General features: G+C 45.0%; 1 protein-coding gene across 3 annotated transcripts in view; it reads left to right on the top strand.

The window, feature by feature from the left end:
* The window catches only part of THADA (THADA armadillo repeat containing), a 314,026-nt gene that overhangs the window by 250,612 nt on the left and 41,490 nt on the right, over window positions 1-21,924 (top strand). For all 3 annotated transcript variants that reach the window (XM_033419175.2, XM_033419174.2, XM_033419176.2), the window contains 5 exons: window positions 7,312-7,691; window positions 8,241-8,359; window positions 8,731-8,803; window positions 13,120-13,273; window positions 16,883-17,014. In XM_033419175.2, coding sequence (XP_033275066.2) covers window positions 7,312-7,691; window positions 8,241-8,359; window positions 8,731-8,803; window positions 13,120-13,273; window positions 16,883-17,014 — 858 coding nt within the window. The remainder of the gene's footprint in view (window positions 1-7,311; window positions 7,692-8,240; window positions 8,360-8,730; window positions 8,804-13,119; window positions 13,274-16,882; window positions 17,015-21,924) is intronic.

A 21,924-nucleotide genomic window follows, 5' to 3' on the forward strand; every position in this document is an offset into this window, starting at 1 on the left:
TGTTTTCCAGAATGCTCTCGTCAAAGCTATTTAGATTAACATGAATCTTTTAAAATTACGTTGATTTTTTTTTTTTTTTTAACAAACCTGTAGCTCAGAAAAGCAAAGATAAATGCCCCATGGGCCTGCCCTTTGGGGCTGTGTTCCTCCTTTGGGGAGGAGACTGACTTCACTAAATAATAGAACAGGATTTGGGAACTAGGAGCTGACCATGCTCTAGGTAGTGCTGCTTTTTAAATCCTCTTTCAGCAGCCTGGGTTGATGTTAGCGCCCTACCTTGGTTGGTTAGAGAATGGCAGCTTTGAAATCCAGTTAATTTAGCAATCACTGTTCAGGTTGCAGACATAACACTGAAATCTGCAACTTGCCAAAGAAAACTGCTAAAATAACACATCTGAGATTCCCAGAGGGAATTGTGTGAATGGACCACTTTGCTCCTTCTCACAGACACTCTACTCGCTGTCCTGAGGGACTCGGCAAAGTCCCTTCATTCCTCTCTAGGACACCTCTGTTCAGGCTGGGCATGTTCTCCAAACATATCAACCTCAGGAAACTTGATCAACTTCTCCAAAGCTGCAGTTCCCTAATGCTACTCCCTGGTGATATTTTCACAATAAAACTAGAGCAAAATGACAACTATAGCAAATTTTTCTTTAAACCACATTTTTTTAAAGAATTGTCCTTTATGATGACACTAGGAATCTATGACTTTTTTGGTGTTCAGATAGCCTTTCTTTCACGAAATAATAGATGGTAGGTTTTTAACATCCTTTCTTTACAAAATAAAATGTTGGCAACTTATACCAGCCTGTCACATTGTTTTTGATATTTGATTGATTCTTGAATTCCAAACTTGAGAATTATTTCTCCATTGAACCGGGACATAGCACAGCAGGAGGTATTGTCTTTCCAAGTGAATCCAGCCAATAAGCCATTCCTTTGAAGGCTAGAAATATGCTTGCTCTAAAGAAGAAAAAAAAAAGTTAATTTCAAAAGTGAAATCAAATTGGATGTTTAGAATCAGTCACACATATTTGGGTGACTAAAATGACTACACTGTTGGGAAACTCCAAAGATATTCCAAACAAGGAGGGCTGGGAAAAAACTGCAATTAACAAGAGTTTATAAAAATCATCTAAGTAATGAAAAATAAGATGGGGCGATTAAAGGGGAGGGACTTGATTCTTTAATTGGAACACTTGACTTTCCAGGAAAGATAGAAAGGACGCAACCCAAAGCCAGCAAAATTGAAATTGCAAGTAGAAAAGTTATCTTCTAGAGAAGAGGGTTGCCAGACCTCAGACTGAAGAAGAACTAAGTGCCATCAAAGAACTAACTTGAGGTTTTTTGTATCTTTTGTTTGTTTGTTGTTTGTTTTGTATCTTGTGGACAGCAGGCCCTCACAAAAATGGAAACAAGTACTTGGTGTTGATCTCAACTTTGAAATGCATTTGGTAGGGCAGGACACAAAACTGTGCTTCACTAGGAAGAAATCCTGGTTGTGAGATCCATTTGGTGAGCTCTACGTGCTGTGGGGTGCAGAGCCCATAAAACAGTAGCTGTGACCTCAGCTGAACAATAGAATCACCTGGGTCACCTTGAAACCAGGCTCGCCCCAGAGATGCAGTCAAGTGTCCCCTGACATAAGTGTTTTTCTAAAACTCTCCAGATAAATTTAATGTACCTCCCGGGCTGAGAAACTGCTGTGCTAGAGAGGAAAGCAATACGTCCTTTTTAGTCACTGCTGCTGCTCATGTTTCTAATCCCAACCTCCTGTTCTGCCCAGAGACCCCCTCACTCTGGCAGAGGGGCAGAGGGTGTTCTGTGGTCCACATCTAAATGGGAACTCCATGAGAGCAGAGCCTGGTCTTTCTAATTCACTGCTACACCCTAGCCCTAGAACAGAACCTGTATATAATGAGCCAGTATCAAAGGCCTGCCTGCAAGGGGCCTTTATAGAGTTTATTCATTCTTTTAAATTCTTGGAGGTTTCCCTTCCTTTGATGTTTTTATTGGTAAGAGAAAATGGGGGGCAGTGAACTTTCTAGTTCTTCACTGTGGTGAAGTACTGGGCTGGAATCAGCTGTGCTCTTTGGAACTGCAGCCCCTACTGCCCATCCCGAAAACCCTGTGAGCCCCTATGAAAGTCGTAGCCGAGGAGTGTGGTTCTCAGCCAGGGCACAGAGCAGAATTACCTGTTCTTAAGACTCCAGATGTCAGGACTTCCCTGGTGGCACAGTGGTTGAGAATCTGCCTTCCAATGCAGGGGACACGGCTTCAGTCCCTGGTCGGGGAACTAAGATCCCATATGCTGCAGGGCAACTAAGCCCACGCGCGCTCTAGAACCCATGCGCCAAAACTAGAGAGAAGCCTGCGCGCTGCAAGGAGAGATCCCTCATGCCTGCAGCTAAGACCGGACACACCCAAATAAGTAAATAAATATTAAAAAAAAAAAAGACTCCAGATGTCTGTGACCAACTCCAAACCAACCGAATCAGAATCTACAAGGGTGGGATTGAGGCATGGTTGGTTTTATTAAAACCATCACCTGGGACTTCCCTGGTGTCGCAGTGGTTAAGAATCCACCTCCAATGTAGGGGACATGGGTTCGAGCCCTGGTCCGGGAAGATCCCACATGCTGCGGAGCAGCTAAGCCCATGCACCACAACTACTGAGCCTGCGCTCTAGAGCCCGTGAGCCACAACTACTGAAGCCCGGCCGCCTAGAGCCTTTGCTCCACAACAAGAGAAGCCACCGCAATGAGAAGAAGCCCATGCACCGCAACGAAGAGTAGCCACCACTCGCCGCAACTAGAGAAAGCCCGTGCACAGCAACGAAGACACGACGCAGCCAAAAATTAATTTAAAAAAATTTTTTTAATTAATTAAAAGAAAAAAACCATCCCCTGAGGGCAGTGGTTTTGAAGTACGTGGCCCAGCAGCAGCATCACCTGGGAGCTTGTTAGAAATGCAGATTCTCAGCCCCCACCCCCGCCCTCCTGAATCAGAAACTTTGGGGGTGAGGCCCAGGCAGCAGTCTGTGATTTAACAAGCCCTCCAGGTGGTTCTGATGCTCACTCAAGTTTGAGAAACTCTGCTTTAGGACACCTCATTGGATCTTGCTGCAGAACCAAGAACATTTTTTCTAAGCAGCAGTTTGGAGAAAGTGCCTACATGAATGTCATCTGATAGTTTCCTAGCTTGTGGCTCCGACCTACCCTCCCCTGTTGCTCCTCTATTGACACATTAATTCAGCGAACCTGTTCGCAGGTCTCTCCTGTCTACTCTCTCCCAACTCCCCTGAGCACCTGCCCTGACCTTTCCTCTCCCAGGCAGGCACCTCTGGGCAGCCTCAGTGCCCATCATAAATAAATAGATAGATAGATAGATAGATAAAGGCTGCGCGCGTCTTAGTTGCTGTGCGCGGGCTTTCTCTAGTTGCGGCGAGCGGGAACTACTCTTCGTTGAGGTGCGAAGGCTTCTCGTTGCGGTGGCTTCTCTTGTTGCGGAGCATGGGCTCTAGGCACACGGGCTCAGTAGTTGTGGCTCGCAGGCTCTAGGGCACAGGCTCAGTAGTTGTGGCACACGGGCTTAGTTGCTCCGCGGCATGTGGGATCTTCCCGGACCAGGGCTCGAACCCGTGTCTCCTGCATTGGCAGGTGGATTCTTAACCACTGTGCCACCAGGGAAGTCCCTGCCCATCTTAAATTTTGTTCCCTTCTGAAAGTTCCACCCCTTTTTTTTTTACTTACGATAGAAAATAAGTGCACATTGCTTTCATTTTGGTCATTCTTATGGCTTTCGTATTCCCTTTACCTACAATTCCCTGTGTGACCTTGGGCAAGTAACTTAACCTCTTTCCTCATCTGTAAAATACCAGGGAATCATAACAGCGCCTACTTCATTAAATGATTTAGTACTTGTTGAAGTGCTTAGACTAATACTCAACAAGTGTCAATTCTAAAAGTAATTATTATTCATAGCATTAAATAATGGATATATAATATTCTATAGTGCCTGGCACGTTAATACTCAGTAGTTGTCAGCTCTTCTCACTAATGATTTTAGGGTACTAAGCATTTTGCAATTTTAGTGGTTGTCTTTATCCTCCCATCAGTTTTAAATCTCTTTGACAGCAGGTAATTTTTCTTTCTCAGCTCTGAATCTCTGTATCTCCGAAGTACCTACTATATGCTTAATGCATGCTTATGGGATTATACTGAAGTCCACAGGGAGTGGAGGCCAAGAAGTCCCAAAGAAGCCCTTCCTGAGCAGGTGCCCCATGTCCCCTATCTTTGGGGTTGTGCCTTCAGTCCTGGGCTGCTTGATCATGTCATCCTTCCTCAAGGTCTTAAAGGAAGCAAGTGTGTCTGGGTGCCTAGCTCTTGAGTCCAGCGGACTATACACTCCGCCTGGAATACCTATAGCAGGTTCATCTGAAAATTATCCAGAATGACCAAGACAGTTCTTCCTGTTTTTAATTATGTTTTAAAGAGCATGTCTCTGAGCCATGTTTCTGACTCCTAGCCTAACAAGTGAAAACCCTTTTTGATACAGTGTTGTCCTCAGGTAGCAGTGGGTGGGAAGGTTAGGAAAGTGACACCTGGAGATCACTGGAGTGTGGTCTTCTCATTTCTAAATTATACTGGGATTAGGTTTTTAGGCATTGAAAATAGAGATGATGACACAAAAGTTGAGGATCCTGACACCTGGGGTTTTCCCTGCTGCTTTGCAAAGAAGGCTGCCCTCCTGCTGGATCTTAGACCTCAGCAGAGTCTGGGTTAAGAGCGGCGGTGTGTCTGCAAGCACAGCTAGCAGGTGGGGGGTGGTGGCCTCTAGGGGCACCATCATATAGGAGCCCAAGCCCCTCTTCTGCCTTTCTGCAGAAACTTCTTTTTTTTTTTTAATTAATTAATTTATTATTTATTTTTGGCTGCATTGGGTCTTTGTTGCGGTGCACGGGCTTCTCATTGTGGTGGCTTCTCTTTGTCGTGGAGCACGGGCTCTAGGCGCACAGGCTTCAGTACTTGTGACTTGCAGGCTTAGTTGCTCCCGCAGCACGTGGGATCTTCCCGGACCAGGGCTCGAACCCATGTCCCCTGCATTGGCAGGCAAGTTCTCAACCACTGCGCCACCAGGGAAGCCCCTGGAGAAACTTCTTTTTGAAACAGTTTGATGTGTAACAGGAATAGTCTATATTTTTATTATTTATTATTGCAATAATTCCTGGATTATTGCAAGCCTATGTAATATTTCAATTCCAAGTGAGTTTTTTCCAACTGTTACTTTAATCTTTTACATTTTTATTCTGTTTGTGATCGTTTTCTAGGAGTCAGTAGTGTTCACTGAGTTATGAGATATCTAAATTTTAGCAAGGCATTTGATGAAGTCTCTCCTGACGTTCTTGTAGATAACATGTGAGCAGAATGGTAGAGTTAGGAGGATTCATAACTGGGGAATACCTAGACCCTAAGAGAGCTGGTTAATGAATTGATGAGAGCTTGGAGTGGGGTGGGGGTGGGGCAGGCAGGGAGCCAACTATAATACTCACCAAAGCCCTCTGTCCTCCACGCTGGTCCAGTCCACATCTTTAGTGATAACTTACAGCCTGCCTGTCAAATTGAGGTTTACCCAGCTTCTATTGGATGATGAATGTGCTGTATGAAGAATCTGGGTTCTGGGAGGTACCCAAGACTCCTTCCCCAGCCAGTCCCCCAGTGCTGCCAGTTTTATTCCTTCGATGCTTCTCAAACGCATCTTCTTCCTGTCTGTTCCTTACTTTACACCCTCATCATTTCTCTCTTCCACTACTGCAATAGTTGTTCAGCTGGGCTCCCTGCCTCTAATATTGGCCTCTCAGCAATAAGAACACTTCAGTGGACATGTTCACCTGACCTTGTTGCTTAAAATAACCCCTCGATGGCATCCCCTTGCCTGCAGAAAAATGTCCAAGCTCCTTCGCATGGCCGAGGAGGTTCCCCATGTCCTGGACATGCTGCTGCTCTAGCCTCATCTCCCGCTGTTCCCCACCTCGAATTCTGTGCTGAGGTCAGACTGCCTATAGTTCCTCACGTGGTCCATTCTGTTTTATGCCTTTGAACCTTTGAACCTTTGCTTTGAACCTTTGCTTGGTGGTTCCAACACATTCACCTCTCTCTGCCTCTTTAAGACTCAGGTGATCACTTCCACCACTATATTAGAATCACCTAGTCATTCATTTCTCTTTCTCAAATTAGAATATAAACCTCCCTAAAGGCATTATTCTTATTTCACTTAGCACCCAGCACATAGTAAGCAGGCAATAAATATTTGTGATCAGAACTGAGAATACAAAAAGATCTCGGCAATCTAAAAGGCAGACCATAAAATTTAAAAGGGATCTGCTTCGGTTTCAAACAAACAAAGAAAACAAGTCTCGATCTAAGTCCTGAGTACAAGGTGGGAGATGGATGACTCACCACTGTCAGTGGACCATGTGAAAAAAAAAAAAGGCCTGCGGTTCAGTTGACTTTATGCTCCACATGAGTCAACGGTGTGATACAACTCCAGGAACCTCATGTGAGAACAGGGCAAGCAACAGTCCTGCTGCTCAGACCACAAGGGAGAGTCGTGTGCCCTTGTGTGGCGCCATGCCTGAAGAGGGGTGAGGCACATCCAAAGGAAGGTGGCTTAGAACAGTGAGGGAGGGTGGACCCCATCATCTGGGGGCTAGTTGAAGGAAGAAGGAGTGTTTCACCTGGAGAAGACAGAGGGGATATAATAACTGTATTCAAATGTCTGAAGGGCTCAAAATGCAGAATTGGGCCACTGAGTGGAAACTCCAAAAAGAACTTTGTGGCAAATAGATCTATTAACAGTGGAACAGTCTGTCTTGTGAGCTCCAAATCACTGTAGGGTTCTACCAAGAGCCTCTGAGAAAAGGTGCTGTAGAGGGGATCTGAGCCCCTGAGGGAAGCGTGGACTAGATGTTCTTTTATCCTGCTCAGCTATGAGGCTTGAGGGTTCAGGAGGTCACTGAGTTTATATTTATTGACTATTAGGGAGGGATGCCAGGAGCACATCTTCTGATAGGAATGCCTTCTGTCACTCTAGGGGGAAAATCATGAATTACCTAAATAGAAAGTGCTTCTGGACCAGAAGTCTGAAGCTTAGTGGCCTAGGCACTTATTACATGGTTAGTGTGAAATCTACTCAGGAATGACATCTGGTTGTCCCACCCAGGGTATGCAGAGTCTTGTGTGTTCACCTATGTCCTTTTGTGGAAGTTTGAATAAAGTGATTGCCTCTTTTCCTTTGCTTTTTTGTTTTTTAGTTCTGGAGCATCTTGGCTTCTGGGAGGAAGTCAGAAGGATCATTCTGGGATCAGAGTTGATAACCGGATTCCCCTATACCTTCACGGTGCCAGGCCTGCCCCAGTACCTCCAGAGCCTCACCAAACTGGCCATTGCTGCAGTGTGGGCAGTAGCGGCCCAGGCTGGAGAGCAGGCAAGGGACGTTCCCATCTCCTTCTCTCGGCTGTTGGAGTCTTCCTTCCCTGAAGTGCGCCTGCTGACGCTGGAAGCCCTGTTGGAAAGGTTCTCAGCAGCAGCCTCGGGACTAGGAGAGAAGGGACTGCCGCCCTTGCTATGGAATACGGGAGGGACATTCTTGATGTTGGCTATGAAGGAAAGTCACCCAGAATGCCTCTGCAAGGTGAAGTCTCTGGTGTACTGACCACCCCTTTCCATTCCCCACAGTCTTTGGTGAGCCCACTGGAGTGATAAGGTCAGGAGGCAGGATCGGTTTTGGCATCTCCAGGATTGGAAGGAGATTCAGCATCCAAAGGGCAAGGACTCTTGCACGGTGCTTGGCATGGCTTCATGCATAAAAGAGCGCTGAGAAAAGTGTTTGATGATAATGGTATTGATGACAGAGATTAACCAAAGATAGCGATTGAGAGAGTAAGCAGTCTTTGCTGACATGGCTCTTTGGGGGCAGATGGTCACCTGGAAAGCATGATCAAAAGGAAAGGGCACTGACCTAGGAATATGGCATCTACCCTCTGATCCCAGTATGCCACTGCTCTAGACTATCTTGGTCTCGCAAAGCTATTAAGGGGGAAAAAAGAAGTCAGTGGGCGCTTTTTGAAAGATAGAGTCCCTTGTTGGTACAAATGATTATTATTTAGATTCTGCAGACTTTTCTGAGGTGTGTGTGTGTGTTTGTTTGTTTGTTTGTTTTCCATGGATCTGGCTCACACAGATACTGAAAATTCTCCATTGCATGGACCCCAGTGAGTGGCTTCCTCAGACAGAGCGCTGTGTCCATCTAACCCCAAAGGAGTTCTTGATCTGGACAATGGATATTGCTTCCAATGAAAGGTTTGCCTCCAGTGCTCCCTGTGCAAACTTGGTACAACACATGGTCCCATCAGTCAGTTATGTAATGAACTTGAGCATAGCCCAGCCTGTGTTCTAAGCCCAAGCAATAGAATGATGTCAGAGTTCCCCATTAGTTACCAAAAGGTAGTTGCTTCCGGAGGCATTTGTATAGCCACAAGGTAGAGATTTCTAGTAGTATTCACAGCCACATGGATTACAGACTACCTGTAAAAACCATATGTATATAAAATGTTCGATTTTATTTATGTATGTATTTTCATATTTATTTATTGAAGTATAATTGACTTACAATATTATATTAGTTTCAGGGCGATTATATGTTTTGTGTGATTTCTGGCTGACTTTCCTAGGTCTGAAATACAAAGTGAAGCTCTGAGACTCGCCTCCAAAGTGATTGCCCACCACATGCAGACGTGTGAGGAGGTGAGGCTGATTTCCCCTGTTTTGGGGTCTAGATTTCTGTCCTCTGATTTCCCTGGAAGGTGTCAGTAAAAGTGAACTGTCCCACAGGCAGAATCTCTGTGGCATATGTGTGTAGCTTCTACAAAAATATCATTCGTGTTGGTTTTTCACTTTAGGTATAACTTGGGGAGAATTTTCTGAGCACCATGTTTGGCATTTCTTTTCTCTTGTTCTGGGCACATTTGATTTGAGTCCATGAGGGTAACACAACCTCCTTCCTCCAGGACATACGTGCATTTATGTCCAAACTCCTTGTTTTTTCCTGTTTTTCTCGCTAGACTCTTCATCTAATGAGGGAATGAGCAAGTCAGTTCCAAGGATTGCAAGTCACTAGGATTGCATCCTAGTCAACTATGTATGAAAATATATCGCTAAGGCTTAAATATCCCCCCCAAACGTGGTCCAGCTGGCTTTGCGTGGAGGCCCAGATGTGTCCCACCTGTCTTAGAACATGTCTTTGGGGGTGGGGTGGACCTAAAGTAATCAAAACAGCTTCCTGGGGAAGAAAAGGGAACCCTTCTACGCTGTTGGTGGGAATGTAAATTAGTGTAGCCACTGTGGAAAACAGTATGGAGGTTCCTTAAAAAACTGAAAATAGAGCTACCATATGATCCAGAAATCCCACTCCTGGGCATATATCCAGAAAAGATGAAAACTCTGATTTGAAAAGATACATGCACCCCAGTGTTCATAGCAACACTATTTACAATAGCCAAGACATGAAAACAACCCAAGTGCCTATCAACAGACAGTTGGCTTAAGGAGATGGGATATACACATGCAATGGAATATTACTCAGCCATAAAAAAGAATGAAATAATGCCATTTGCAGCAACATGGATGAACCTAGAGAATATCATGCTAAGTGAAGTTAAGTCAGACAGAGAAAGACAAATATCATATGATATCCCTTATATGTAGAATCTAAAAAATAATACAAATGAATCTATATACAAAACAGAAACAGACTCACAGACATAGAAAACAAACTTATGGCTACCAAAGGGGAAAAGGAGGGTGGGAAAGGGATAAATTAGGAGTATGGGATTAACAGATACAAACTACTACATATAAAATAGATAAGCAACAAGGATTTACTATATAGCACAAGGAACTATATTCAGTATCTTGTAAAAACCTATAATGGAAAATAATCTGAAAAAATATATATATAACTGAATCACTTTGCTGTACACCTGAAACCACTGTAAGTATAGTTGAAGTAAATCAACCATACTTCAATATAAAAAAAAAAAAAAAACAGCTTCCTGGAACGATGCCTTAGGACAAATACTTGCATACTTAGGGGCATATGAGAAAGATGCCACCATCAGAGAATTATTATAAACAGAAGGCAGTCAATACCACAGTAAAATTACCTGAAGATCTTGGTTTCACATCACCACATTGTGATCGTGGCACCATAACATTGTGGATTCCTATTCCTATGCTCCAGCAGCCCTGAGAGAGGTACTGGGGGTACAAGGATGAAGACTGGAGGGCAGTCTAACGAGAGAAAAGGAGCATTAGATCATGATATTAAATGATACTCTAGTAGGAAGGAGGCTGAGGGAAAGCAGAGGCCGGAGGGAGTGTTGGCAGAGCTGAGGAAGACGTCACATAGGAGATTGTTAAATTCAGAGAGCCTGGGGCTGGACAGAGAGAAGACCAGAGGGTGAGTACTAAGCAGATACACAGTTTCTCTGGGTCTGTCATTCGGAGGCAGGCCAAGGGGCCAGAGCCAGGTGGTCACTAGGAGATGCAAAAAGCTAAAAATAAAGTCATGTGTGTGTCTTGGGGAGGATAGGAGGAGAGTTTGTAGGAAGGGAGAGGATTTGCTTAAAAAAACTACAGCCTGGGGCGGGGGGTGGGGGGTGGGGAACAAGTTCTGAGAAAGTAGTCACAGGGCAGCCTAACAAGTCTGTCAAAAGACAGCGTTCTCATCTAAAGCCATATTTAACCAGTTGTCATGTGCATCTCCGAGGCACTGCTTGGTACTTGAATGAAGCGATATTTGAAGAATATTGGAAATTTTTCAGGGAGAGAAAAGTTAACAAGTCAGCAGCTTCCTCATGATCTAAGACACTGATCAGTTCAGTTCCGTAGATGCTCATAGATGATCAGAGGAGCCAGTAATCTCATTTTGAACATTTCAAGAGGCTTAGCTGATAGGGGAAGTAAAATTTATTTGCGACAATAATCCCCTTTCTAGAAAAAGAAAAGAACCAGAGTTTAAAAGATGGAAACAACCCAAATGTCCATCAACTGATTGATGAATGGGTAAATAAAATATGGTATATCTATATAATGGAATATTTTTCAGCCATAAAAAGTAATGAAGTACTGATACATACATCCTACAGCATGGATGAGCCCTGAAAACATGCTGAGTGAAAGAACCAGTCCCAAAAGACCACATATTGTATGATTCAATTTTTAACCATTTTTTATTAAAGTATAGTTAATTTTGATTCAGTTTTTTATATATATATATACTTTTTCAGATTCTTTTCCATTATAAGTTACTACAAGATACTGAATATAGTTCCCTGTGCTATACAGTAAGTCCTTGTTGTTTATCTATTTTATATACAGTAGTGTGTATATGTTAATCCCAGACTCCTAATTTATCTCTCCCCTTGCCCATCCACCATCCCCTTTGGTTACTGTAAGTTTGTTTTCTATGTCTGTGAGTCTATTTCTACTTTGTAGATAAGTTCATTTATACTATTTTTTTAGATTCCACATATAAGAGATATCATATGATATTTGTCTTTATCTAACTTACTTCACTTAGTATGATAATCTCTAGGTCCATCCATGTTGCTGCAAATGGCATTATTTCATTCTTTTTTATGGCTGAGTAATAGTCCATTGTGTATATATGTCACGTCTTCTTTATCCATGGATAAAGTCGATGGATACTTAGGTTGCTTCCATGTCTTGGCTATTGTAAATAGTGCCACTGTGCACATTGGTGTAGCATGTGTCTTTTCCAATTAGAGTTTTCTCCGGATATATGCCCAGGAGTGGGATTGCAGGATCATATGGTAGTTCTAGTTTTAGTTCTTTAAGGAACCTCCAAAGTGTTCTCCATAGTGGCTGCACTAATTTAAATTCCCACCAACAGTGTAGGGGAGGGTTCCCTTTTCTCCACACCTGCTCCAGCATTTATTATTTGTAGACTTTTTAATGATGGCCATTCTTACTGGTATGAAATGATACCTCACTGTAGTTTTGATTTACATTTCTCTAATAATTAGTGGTTTTGAGCATCTTTTCATGTGCCTGTTGGCCATCTGTATGATTCAGTTTATATGAAATGTGCAGAACGGACAAATCCATAAAGACAGAAAGTAGATTAATGGTTTAGGGCTGGGCGAGGGGGAGCTGACAGGATGGGGATGATAACTAAAATATACAGGGCTGGGGCTTCCCTGGTGGTGCAGTGGTTGAGAGTCCGCCTGCTGATGCAGGGGACACAGGTTCGTGCCCCAGTCGGGGAAAATCCCACATGCCGCGGAGTGGATGGGCCCATAAGCCATGGCCGCTGAGCCTGCGCGTCCGGAGCCTGTGCGCCTGTGCTCTGCAGTGGGAGAGGCCACAACAGTGAGAGGCCCGCGTACCGCCAAAAAAATAAAATAAAAAAGTATACAGGGCTTCTCTTTTTGGTGATGAAAATGTTCTAAAATTGACTGTGGTGAGGGTTGTACACACATATCTGTGAATATACTAAAAATCATTGAATTATGTATTTAAATGGGTAAATTATATGGTATGTGAATTGTATCTCAATAAAGCTGTTACTATAAAGAAACAACAATAGGGCTTTGTTTAAACAATAATGTTAGTTAGGATGCTGCTTTAAATGTAACAGAAACTCAAAAATACAATGGCTTAAACCAGAGAGAAGCAGTCCAAAGCAGATAGTGATATGACATTATTGGGCTCCCCGGCCCTTCTACCTTGTTGTTCCGCTGTCCTTAATAAGTGGCTTCCATCTTCTGGTCCCAGATAGTTGCTCCAGCTCCCATCATCTTGTCCTTGTTCAACTAGCAGGACAGAGAAACCCAAGAAGTGAAGGTCACACATATTTCCTTACATATTAGCTGAAATTGCACAGATACCACTTTTAATGACATCCCATTAGTCAGAACTTAATCACGTTACTCCCCGATGCAAGGGAGCCTGGGAAACGCATATGTAGCTCATCCCTAATTCCATGTCTGCCCATGTCGCATCTTCTGAACTGCTGTATGTATACTTTGTACTTTTAGACCAGGGACTTGGTGGCCCCCAACCTGAAGCAGTGGGTTCAGTTGGTCCTCTCTTCTTGTGAAGATCATCTTCCCACCGAGTCCAGGCTGGCCGCTGCTGAAGTTCTCACCAGCACTGCACCATTTTTCCTCACCAACCCCCATCCCATTCTTGGTAAGTGCGCTGAGCCGCTGTTGGGTAGGGGGGCGGGGAGGTGTCCATCGTACCAAATGCACTAAAAGCGTGAATAGATGCTCTAGGTTAAAAAAAGAAGGGAAGATGAAAGATGACAGCGTACACCATACCTTTACATCTTTCAAAGATCTTCCCACCCTCTCACTCTCTTACTCTAATCACTTTTCACCAACAGCCTCTTTTTTTTTAATATAAATTTATTTATTTATTTTTATTTTTGGCTGCCTTGGGTCTTTGTTGCTGCACGCGGGCTTTTCTCTAGTTGCGGTGCGCGGGCTTCTCATTGGGTGGCTTCTCTTGTTCAGAGCACGGGCTCTAGGCGCGCGGGGTTCAGTAGTTGTGGCACGCGGCTTCAGTAGTTGTGGCTTTCGGGCTCTAGAGCACAGGCTCAGTAGTTGTGGCACACGGGCTTAGTTGCTCTGCGGCATGTGAGATCTCCCCGGACCAGGGCTCGAACCCATGTCCCTTGCATTGGCAGGCAGATTCTTAACCACTGCGCCACCAGGGAAGCCCCACCAACAGCCTCTTAATTGGCCTCTTTTCTTTCTGTCTTGTCCCCCAAGCCATTCTCCTTATGCTTCCAAAAGCCTCTGGGGTCTTTCTGAAATACAGATCTGAGCATTTTCCTCCACTGCTTAAAGCCTTTGAGTGGGTGCCCATTGCCTTCAGGATAAAACCTAAATGCTCTTTAGCCTGGCTCAGAAGGCCCTTCCTCTTCTGTGCCCTGCCTGCTTCTCCCTCCTCACTGGCCACCACTCCCCATGCGTCATCAGCGGAGAACAGTTCTCTAAACAAACTGCTGCTCGACTGACTCCTGTTGGTCTTTCAAGACTCAGCCTAACCATCACCTCTTCCAGGAAGCCTATTGCAGTGACCTTGGTGAGAAATAAATGGGACAGAGTGAAGTGTGGCCTTGAGGAAGAAGAAAGGCCAGGCTCTAAGGCATTTAGGAAGTAGAATCAACAGGACTTGGTGTTGAGGTTAATATAAAGGGAACATTCAAGGATGACTTCCAGGCTTCTGGCTTAAGTGACTAGGAAGACTGCTGGTTCCTTTCACTGAAAGTAGTTTTAAGTTTAAGGCATCTTTGGACTTCCCTGGTGGTCCAGTGGTTAAGACTCTGAGCTTGCACTGCAGGGGGCACAGGTTCAATCCCTGGTTGGGGAAGGTCCTGCATGCCGCGCAGCATGGCCAAAAAATAAAATAAAAGAAGTTTAAGGCATCTTTGGGAAGTAAAGGTAGAGATATTTTGAAATCAAATAGATGTACAGCTCCAACCATATTCTCTACCTTCATGTCTCTTTCCTCACTGCCACCCCCTGTCCTTCAAGAGTAATAATTAGGAAAGAGCATCATATCAATGGTGGTTGAGAAAACCGAGCTTTAGGAAACCCAAAGGAATTGAAAAACCATAGGGGTTTTTGTTTTAACTTAAAAAAAATTTTTTTAATTGTAATGTTTTGTTTTAAGCATAGGGTTTACTGAAAGGAAAACTCAGGACCCAAAGCCATGTCTGAGTCCTGGCCCTGCCCTCTCCTGCCCTCTTACCCCCATATTAACCATGCTGAGATTCTCTTCCATCCATTATGGGAATTCTGTTTTTGTTCTCCTCTTCCATGCCCAGCCCTGGAGAATAAATCATGGTCCCTGCATCCGGGGAGCTTTCAGTGTAGTTGTGGAGAAAAGATTTACAGAATAAAGAAAAGAACTGCTTTTTCAGATGGTGGGATTCAAATTCTAAGTGTTATCGGAGTTCAAACCAATCAAGTGTCTCACGTCTCTGGATCTCTCAGAGAAAGAGTTGTCTTTGGTATCTTCATACATCTTTCTTCTAAGTCAGCAGTCCCCAGCCTTTTTGGCACCAGGGACTGGTTCCGTGGAAGACAGTTTTTCCACGGACGGGGACGGGGTGGGGAGAGGGTTCAGGCGGTCATGCGAGCGGTGAGGCGGGGATGGGGAGCGGCTGATGCAGCTTCGCTTGCTCCCTTCCTGCTGTGCAGCCCGATTCCTAACAGGCCCCAGACCCGGGGGTGGGGACCCCTGTTCTAAGTGACTTTTAGGCATCTTTTCTATACCCAAAGGGGGACTGAAAGGGGACCTGCTACAATTTTGCTTTAATCATTGGACCCAGAGGAATAAGAGCAAAGGTTTATAAACTTTGGTGACACTTCTCAGGGAAGGTAATATCATTTTGCAGCACATCTTCTGGGTGACTTTGGCTGCTCTGACCCTGGTTCATAGCAGGAAAATGTGTGTGGAATAATGTAGAATTTCTGAGTGAAACTGAGTCCTGGGCAAAAGCCATTGGTTCATCATGAATTGCTGGAGCTGCTTAGGGCATCACAGGCAATGAGGAAGGAGGTCGGCAGTGGCTGGCGGCCTGCAAGAACATGAAAGACAGGCACAGAACTGAGAGGCAAAGGACATAAAGTGCATGGGGACAAGTCAAGGGCAGACCGAAGTCATTTAAGGAGAAAGAAAAATTGAAATGGACTAAAGAGGGAAGATTGATGAGGACCTTAGCGGTATAAGAAAATGTTAAGAAAGGGAAATTTGAAACCCTAGAGAACAATTAGAATGGATAGATTCTGAAAGACTGAGTAAAATTTAAAACCAGATTTATAACAGACAGGAGAGCACAAACCCCAGAGGGAGCCATTGCTGCTCTCAGTATGACTAGAGCATTGGAGGCTCTGATATTGGGCTCTCTGTGGACAGATGAGGGAGAGGGTGAGCTAAGGAGAGCTCTCAGGGCAGGGTTGGTTCCCCACTGAACATCAAGGGATGATGAGTGGTGGTCTTCCGTGGCAACCCACCCCACCTGGACAGTATGTGTCCCTCCTTTGAGGCCCTGCCCCCTCTCCCCTCACACAGTACACCTCCCATTACACCAGTCTCCTGGGACCTTTCCCTGTGGTGAGTCACAGCCACGTGTTTCCAGCCCTGCCTTCTCCTTACCTTGTGTTCTCCACTTGATGTCCCTTTCGGTTGCACAGGGGCAGACACTGTCTGTTCCTGGTCTCTGGTCCCCAGCAGCACAATGCACAGGGACTTGATAGGGTCCCTGCCCAGGGGCAATGGGAGTCAGGTCGTGGGCCCTGCGTAGACGTGGCACAGGCTGGTGCCTTTATCATGGTTCTTTGCTTTTTTCAATTCTTGCCCCCCAAAGCATAATCTTGATTGAAACTTTGCTTTCAGAATTTATAAGCTGAAACAGTCACTCAAATTAACACTGGGCTAGTTTCCCCAAAGCACTCTTGATGCATAAAGTTTCATTCTGAGAAGCATGAGTCATTGACTAAGGCCCGTTGACAGCTGGGCCTTAGTCAGCCAAGGCCATACCTTCTAGGGGGCCTTGCCTGGGGCTGGTTGCCTCCAGAAGTGTTTCCTATTCAAAAGGACACTTTCAGACCTGTCCCCTTAGGGTCCTCTCTCTTCTGGCATTTATCTGACTCTCAAGTCTCCCTTCCTTGCAGTACCCACAAAAAAGAAGTAACTGTTGCTCATTCAATACTAGATGTGAAGCAGTATTTGTACCTGCTTGTAAGTTGCATCCTAGGTAATTTGATTTCTTTTTGGCCGCCTTAGGACTGCAAGATACGCTTGCTCTCTGGAAACGTGTCCTCACCCTCCTGCAGAGTGAGGAGCAAGTAATCCGAGATGCAGCCACAGAAACCGTGATGACTGCCATGTCACAGGAAAACACTTGCCAGTCAACAGGTACCTCATTCTTATCTTTCTTCGATGCCTGATTGCTCTTGGCCAGGGGTTGGCACACTTTCTATAAAGGGCCAGAGAGTGAATATTTTAGGCTCTGTTGGCCATTCAGTCTCTGTCTCAACTCTGCCATTTTAGTGGGAAAGTAGCCATAAACAATAGGAAAACAAGTGTACCTGACTGTGTTCCGATAAAGCTTTATTTATAAAAACAGGTGGCTTCCCAGATTTGATTTGCTAACCACAGTTTGCTGACCCCTGCTCTAGGACATCATAGAGAAAAATTGCTTTCAGAGGTAGAAATGGAGTAAACAGTGCCTTTTGTTAGTTACATTGACATCCTTTTTAAATAAGGCCAAGTCTGGATTTTCTGTGTGGTTACATAATCCAGAGATCTAGATCCATCATTTTGCTCCTCTGTGCATTTCTACACGTAAAAGAAACAGATGAGTGTCAGTCAAGTTGCTCCTCTTTGTGCCTTGGCTCCTCATTGGGTGGTGACGTTAACCCAGGGGGCAGGAGGGGAGTGGAAAGAGGAGCAGCCTAGGTGGGTAGTTCTGAGCTCATAGCCACTCAGTTCATAATATGAGCTGTTAGGGCCCTGGGCCCTAGTTATCTGTATGCAATGGCAAATGCTGTGGAAGCAAAAGGAAACTCCAGACTGCAGGTGGAAAACGAGCTGCTGGGTGGAAGGGATGGGGCTAGGTGGAGTAGAAGCAAGGTCACACCTCTGGGCAAATGGCCGTCTGGGAGGGTGACCACTCTGGTGGACTTGGATTCCATGCACTTGGGGCTAGGTGTCAGGAAAGATCTCTGGGTCAGCCATCCCAAAGAGATGAGAGATGTCTCATTTTGAGACAGGTAGTCACAGGCTGAGCAAAGACGTTTACCTTAATGGACAGCAGAATGGGAGGGGAAATAGCCATACAGTGTTGGTAACTGATTCGGGCCCCTCATTCCCGTGGGTAGGGTTGTGGTCCCTGGAAGCTCCTCTTAGAATGTGTGAACATCCCCATACCTGAGTCCTCCATTGTAATGGTCTGGGCACTTTCCTCTCCATGTATGCAAGGAGCTGGTGTCTTAATAATCTCCCAGTGATACTACTCCAGGGCACATTAGCCAGGATCAGCTTGGCCTCTCAGTGGGAAAACATTCAGATCGGTGCTGCGAGGGCTGTACTAGCAGCCTTCTCCCCATCCCTGTCCACATACCTAAAATTCTGCCATTAATGATTCATTCCTGTTTCCAATTGTGCATTTTCCTTAGAAGGACACACGGAGCACCGAGCAAGTGCTCAGTAAGCATTTGGTGGAACATAACACTCACTAGACTTCTATAGGACCCTCTCACCAAAGATGGGAAAGATCACTTCATGGTGGAATTCATAAGTGGACTTCTTCCCTCCTAGTCTTGAGGGCTTTTGCCCTGCTACTTTTATTTCTTTCAGAATTTTTCCCAGTTCATTTATAGTAAAACTATATTACCATGTTCTCCCTCCTTCTGGTTTGAATTTTTTTCTCAAGAAATAGAAATCAGTAATTATATTTGGAGTGCCCTTTGCGTGTGAAATTCCATGTGTGAAAGCCTCTGAGGGAGTAAGTAATGTAAAAGCCTACTTGTCTATCTTTGTATTCCCTATCTTGGTCCATAAAAGAGAATCTGAGGTGTGAAAAGACAAGAATTCTGTAACAGCTAAACATAGTATGTTACCCTGGACCAGATCCTGTACTGGAGGGGTGAAAAGCCATACAGGAAATTATTAGAATAGCTGACAATATTGAAATATTGTCTATAGATTAAAATCAATATTAAATTTCATGAATTTGATAACCATACTATGGTTTTGTAAGAGAATATTTTTATTCTTAGGAAATACACAACTGAAATATTAAGGTGGAAAAGGGCACAACGCCTGCAACTTACTCTCAAATGGTTCAGAAAAAAATAAAACTGTGCGTATAAATAGTAAACACAGATAGGTAGTTGCTGTACTTGCATCTTTTCCATATGTTTAAAATTATTTGAAAATAAAATGTTTTTTAAAAAACCCAAGTCTACAACTAGAAAAGACTAACACAGTATATATTGGTAGACCATCTGGCTGGTTTATCAACTATTCCACCCCCCCAGTGTGACTCCTTTCTGCCTGCCCCCCACCTTTTTTTTTTTTAACTCATTTTGAGTGAATTTTTGCATCCGAAAAATCAAACCCAAGCCAGGTACCTCCCATTCAGAGATCTCAGCAGCATGGCGTCGCTGTGTGGGGATACTCATTCAGCGTGTCCCCGCGTGTTCTCTGTTCTGCCTGATAGCAGTGCTTAAACAGAATCTCTGTAATGCAGCGTGATTTTCTTAAGCAAAAAATGCACATCTTTCTGCTTTAGACTGAAAAGTAACTGACGATTGAGTATCACCACCTGATTTTTCACTTTAGTCAGAAGTTTAGCCAGCTGATTCATTAGAACGCTATTGTCTTGTTTTGACATCTCTCAAGGATACCAAGCAGCTGATGGTAACTTTCCACATTCCTTCAGCGCACAGGGCTTTTGTAGCATACCCTGCTAATGGTTTGCTCTTTGGTGTTCCAAAGTCCATTATTACTACTGAGTCTTGAATACCTTGAAAATATGTGTCATTTCATTAATTTTGTCCTCAAATCAGTGGTTTAAAAAGTGCCACAGTAAAATAATAATATTAAATTATGTTAATATTTAATGTCTTCTTTGAGAAGACTAATTACTTCTCCTCCTAAGAAAGAAAGAAATCATGAGGACTCCTTGCCTCTGAGACCTCATCCTGTAAATGAGGGCTAGATGGGGAAGAAAGAGCTTTGTGCTCATACTGACAGCCTGCTGGGGACGTGGAGAAGATGGAGGTGCATTTTGATTGCGGGGTCTAGGGAGGTTCCTGAGAGTGGCGCTGGCCCAAAGGAAGGGATAAGTGGCACACAGATGAGAGCAGTTCAACACGGAAGGAAAAGCCGGAGCCAAACCTGGAGTTGGGGACAACTTGGGAGCTGATTGGGGAGCAGCAAGTGGACTTGTGTGGCCAGAACATAGGCTGAGGCTGGGGGGCGGAGCAGGAGGCAAAGCTAGAAAGGCGGGAGTGGCCACACTTGGGAGGGCTTTGAATGCCAAGCCAAGGACCTCCTCTTATAGGTGAAGGGAAGCTGGAGAGCTTTCAGACAGAGGAGTAGTGTTGCCAGGAACGTGGGTGTGAGGGGCTCTTTCTGGCAGCCGTGCGTGAGATGGATCGGGGTTGGGGGTGAGTCAGGAGATCAGCTGGGAACTGGTAGCGAGAGTCCTCATGAGCCACCATCAGTGGTGATGGGCGGAGAGAGCATGGGGTAGACTCAAGAGGATTTGGGGGCTGTGCTTGTGGGCGGTGGGAGAGAAGGGAAAGCAGAGATGACCTCAAGGTTTCAAACCTGGGAGGTATCTAGGGGAAACACCTCGACACGCCTCTGGCACTGACAAAGCAGTTGAGCTATCGCGTTCCAGGAAGTGAAACTTCCTGGAATTGGGAAAGGCACTTAGAGACCACAAGTCACGGTGATCTGGGACAGAGTATTCCTTAGGCCTTGGAGAGATCGGCAGTGGAAACTGAGAGGGCAAAGGGGGACCTTTATCTGCTGGAGGAACAGAGTGCGCTGTCCGGCTCTGTCCTGCCCTCTCCAGCACACGGCGCAGTGCCCCTGGGAGCCCCCGGCAAGCCGTCACAGGGCAGCTGCTGGTGCTGGTAGCTCTGGCTAGAAACCATGGAAGAGGCAAGCATGAAACCAGTCGCTGTGCACACGGCTGGCTTTAGGTGGAGATTTGTGGTGTGAATTAGTTAATGATTCTGGAAGGTCCAGGGGAAATAACTCAGTGTTTAGATAACCCTTGTGAGGATGGATTTGTTGTTCACCTTCTTGCCTGCCGAGCTCTTCTGCTGTCCTCCTGCATGTGCGCCACCCAACATGGTCACCTGGAGGGTGGAACTCATGGGCTATTAACAGCCCTCTGAGCACCCCTGAGGCCCCTTCAGCTTTAGATGGGAGGAAGCCCCAGCAGCGGGACCCTCCCTGCCCCTCCCCTCCCCTCTATGCCAGTCACAGCATGCCAAGAGGGACAGAAGAAATGGCACATCTGGGGCTCAAGAGGAGGGCATTGAAGTTCACAGCCAGGAAGAGACCGTGTATGGGCAGGACTCCAGGTGGGGCTCCACCTCTCTCCTGCCCCTGCTCTGACTTGACTTCAAGCCTTGAAATGCTCTGGAAAGAGCTCTCGTTTCAAGAGCAGGAGACACTCAAGGCTGTAGCTCGGCCGCTGCCACTTCCCTGGGCTCTCCCACTTCTGCCTGAGCAGCTCACTCACATCTGTCTTATAGACCCATATATCAGGATTTCACATCAGAACTCTTTTGAACAAGGGCTTCCGTGTGAGGGAAGAAACCAGCCTGGACACTATTTAAATTTAAATCACTAGCTTTGTGTGATTCTCAAGTGAGGCAGACAGAGTTCTGGGTGGAAGCAACAGGAGAGGCCCCTGTGAAGGTATGAATTTTAACAGCCTGTTTAGGAGGAGGAGAGAATTAAAAAGCACCTTTAAAAAAAGCAACCCACCCAAAGGTCTAGAAGGTGGCCAGAATTCAGCAATTCGGGGTTATTCTCTAGCCTTTTTTTTTTTAATTGTAATTGAAGTATAGTTGATTTATAATGTTGTATTAATTACTGCTGCACAGCAAAATGATTATCGAGTTATAATACATATATTCTTTTCCATTATGGTTTATCACAGGATACTGAATATCGTTCCCTGTGCTGTACAGTAGGACCTTGTTGTTTATCCATCCTATATGTAACAGTTGGCATCTGCATAGCCTCTCTTTTATGTAGAACCCTTTGTCTCTGTTACAGGGTCTCTCTTGGGTCTA

The sequence above is a fragment of the Orcinus orca genome, chromosome 13 (genome assembly GCF_937001465.1).
Source record: "Orcinus orca chromosome 13, mOrcOrc1.1, whole genome shotgun sequence".
Classification (NCBI taxonomy): Eukaryota; Metazoa; Chordata; class Mammalia; order Artiodactyla; family Delphinidae; genus Orcinus; species Orcinus orca.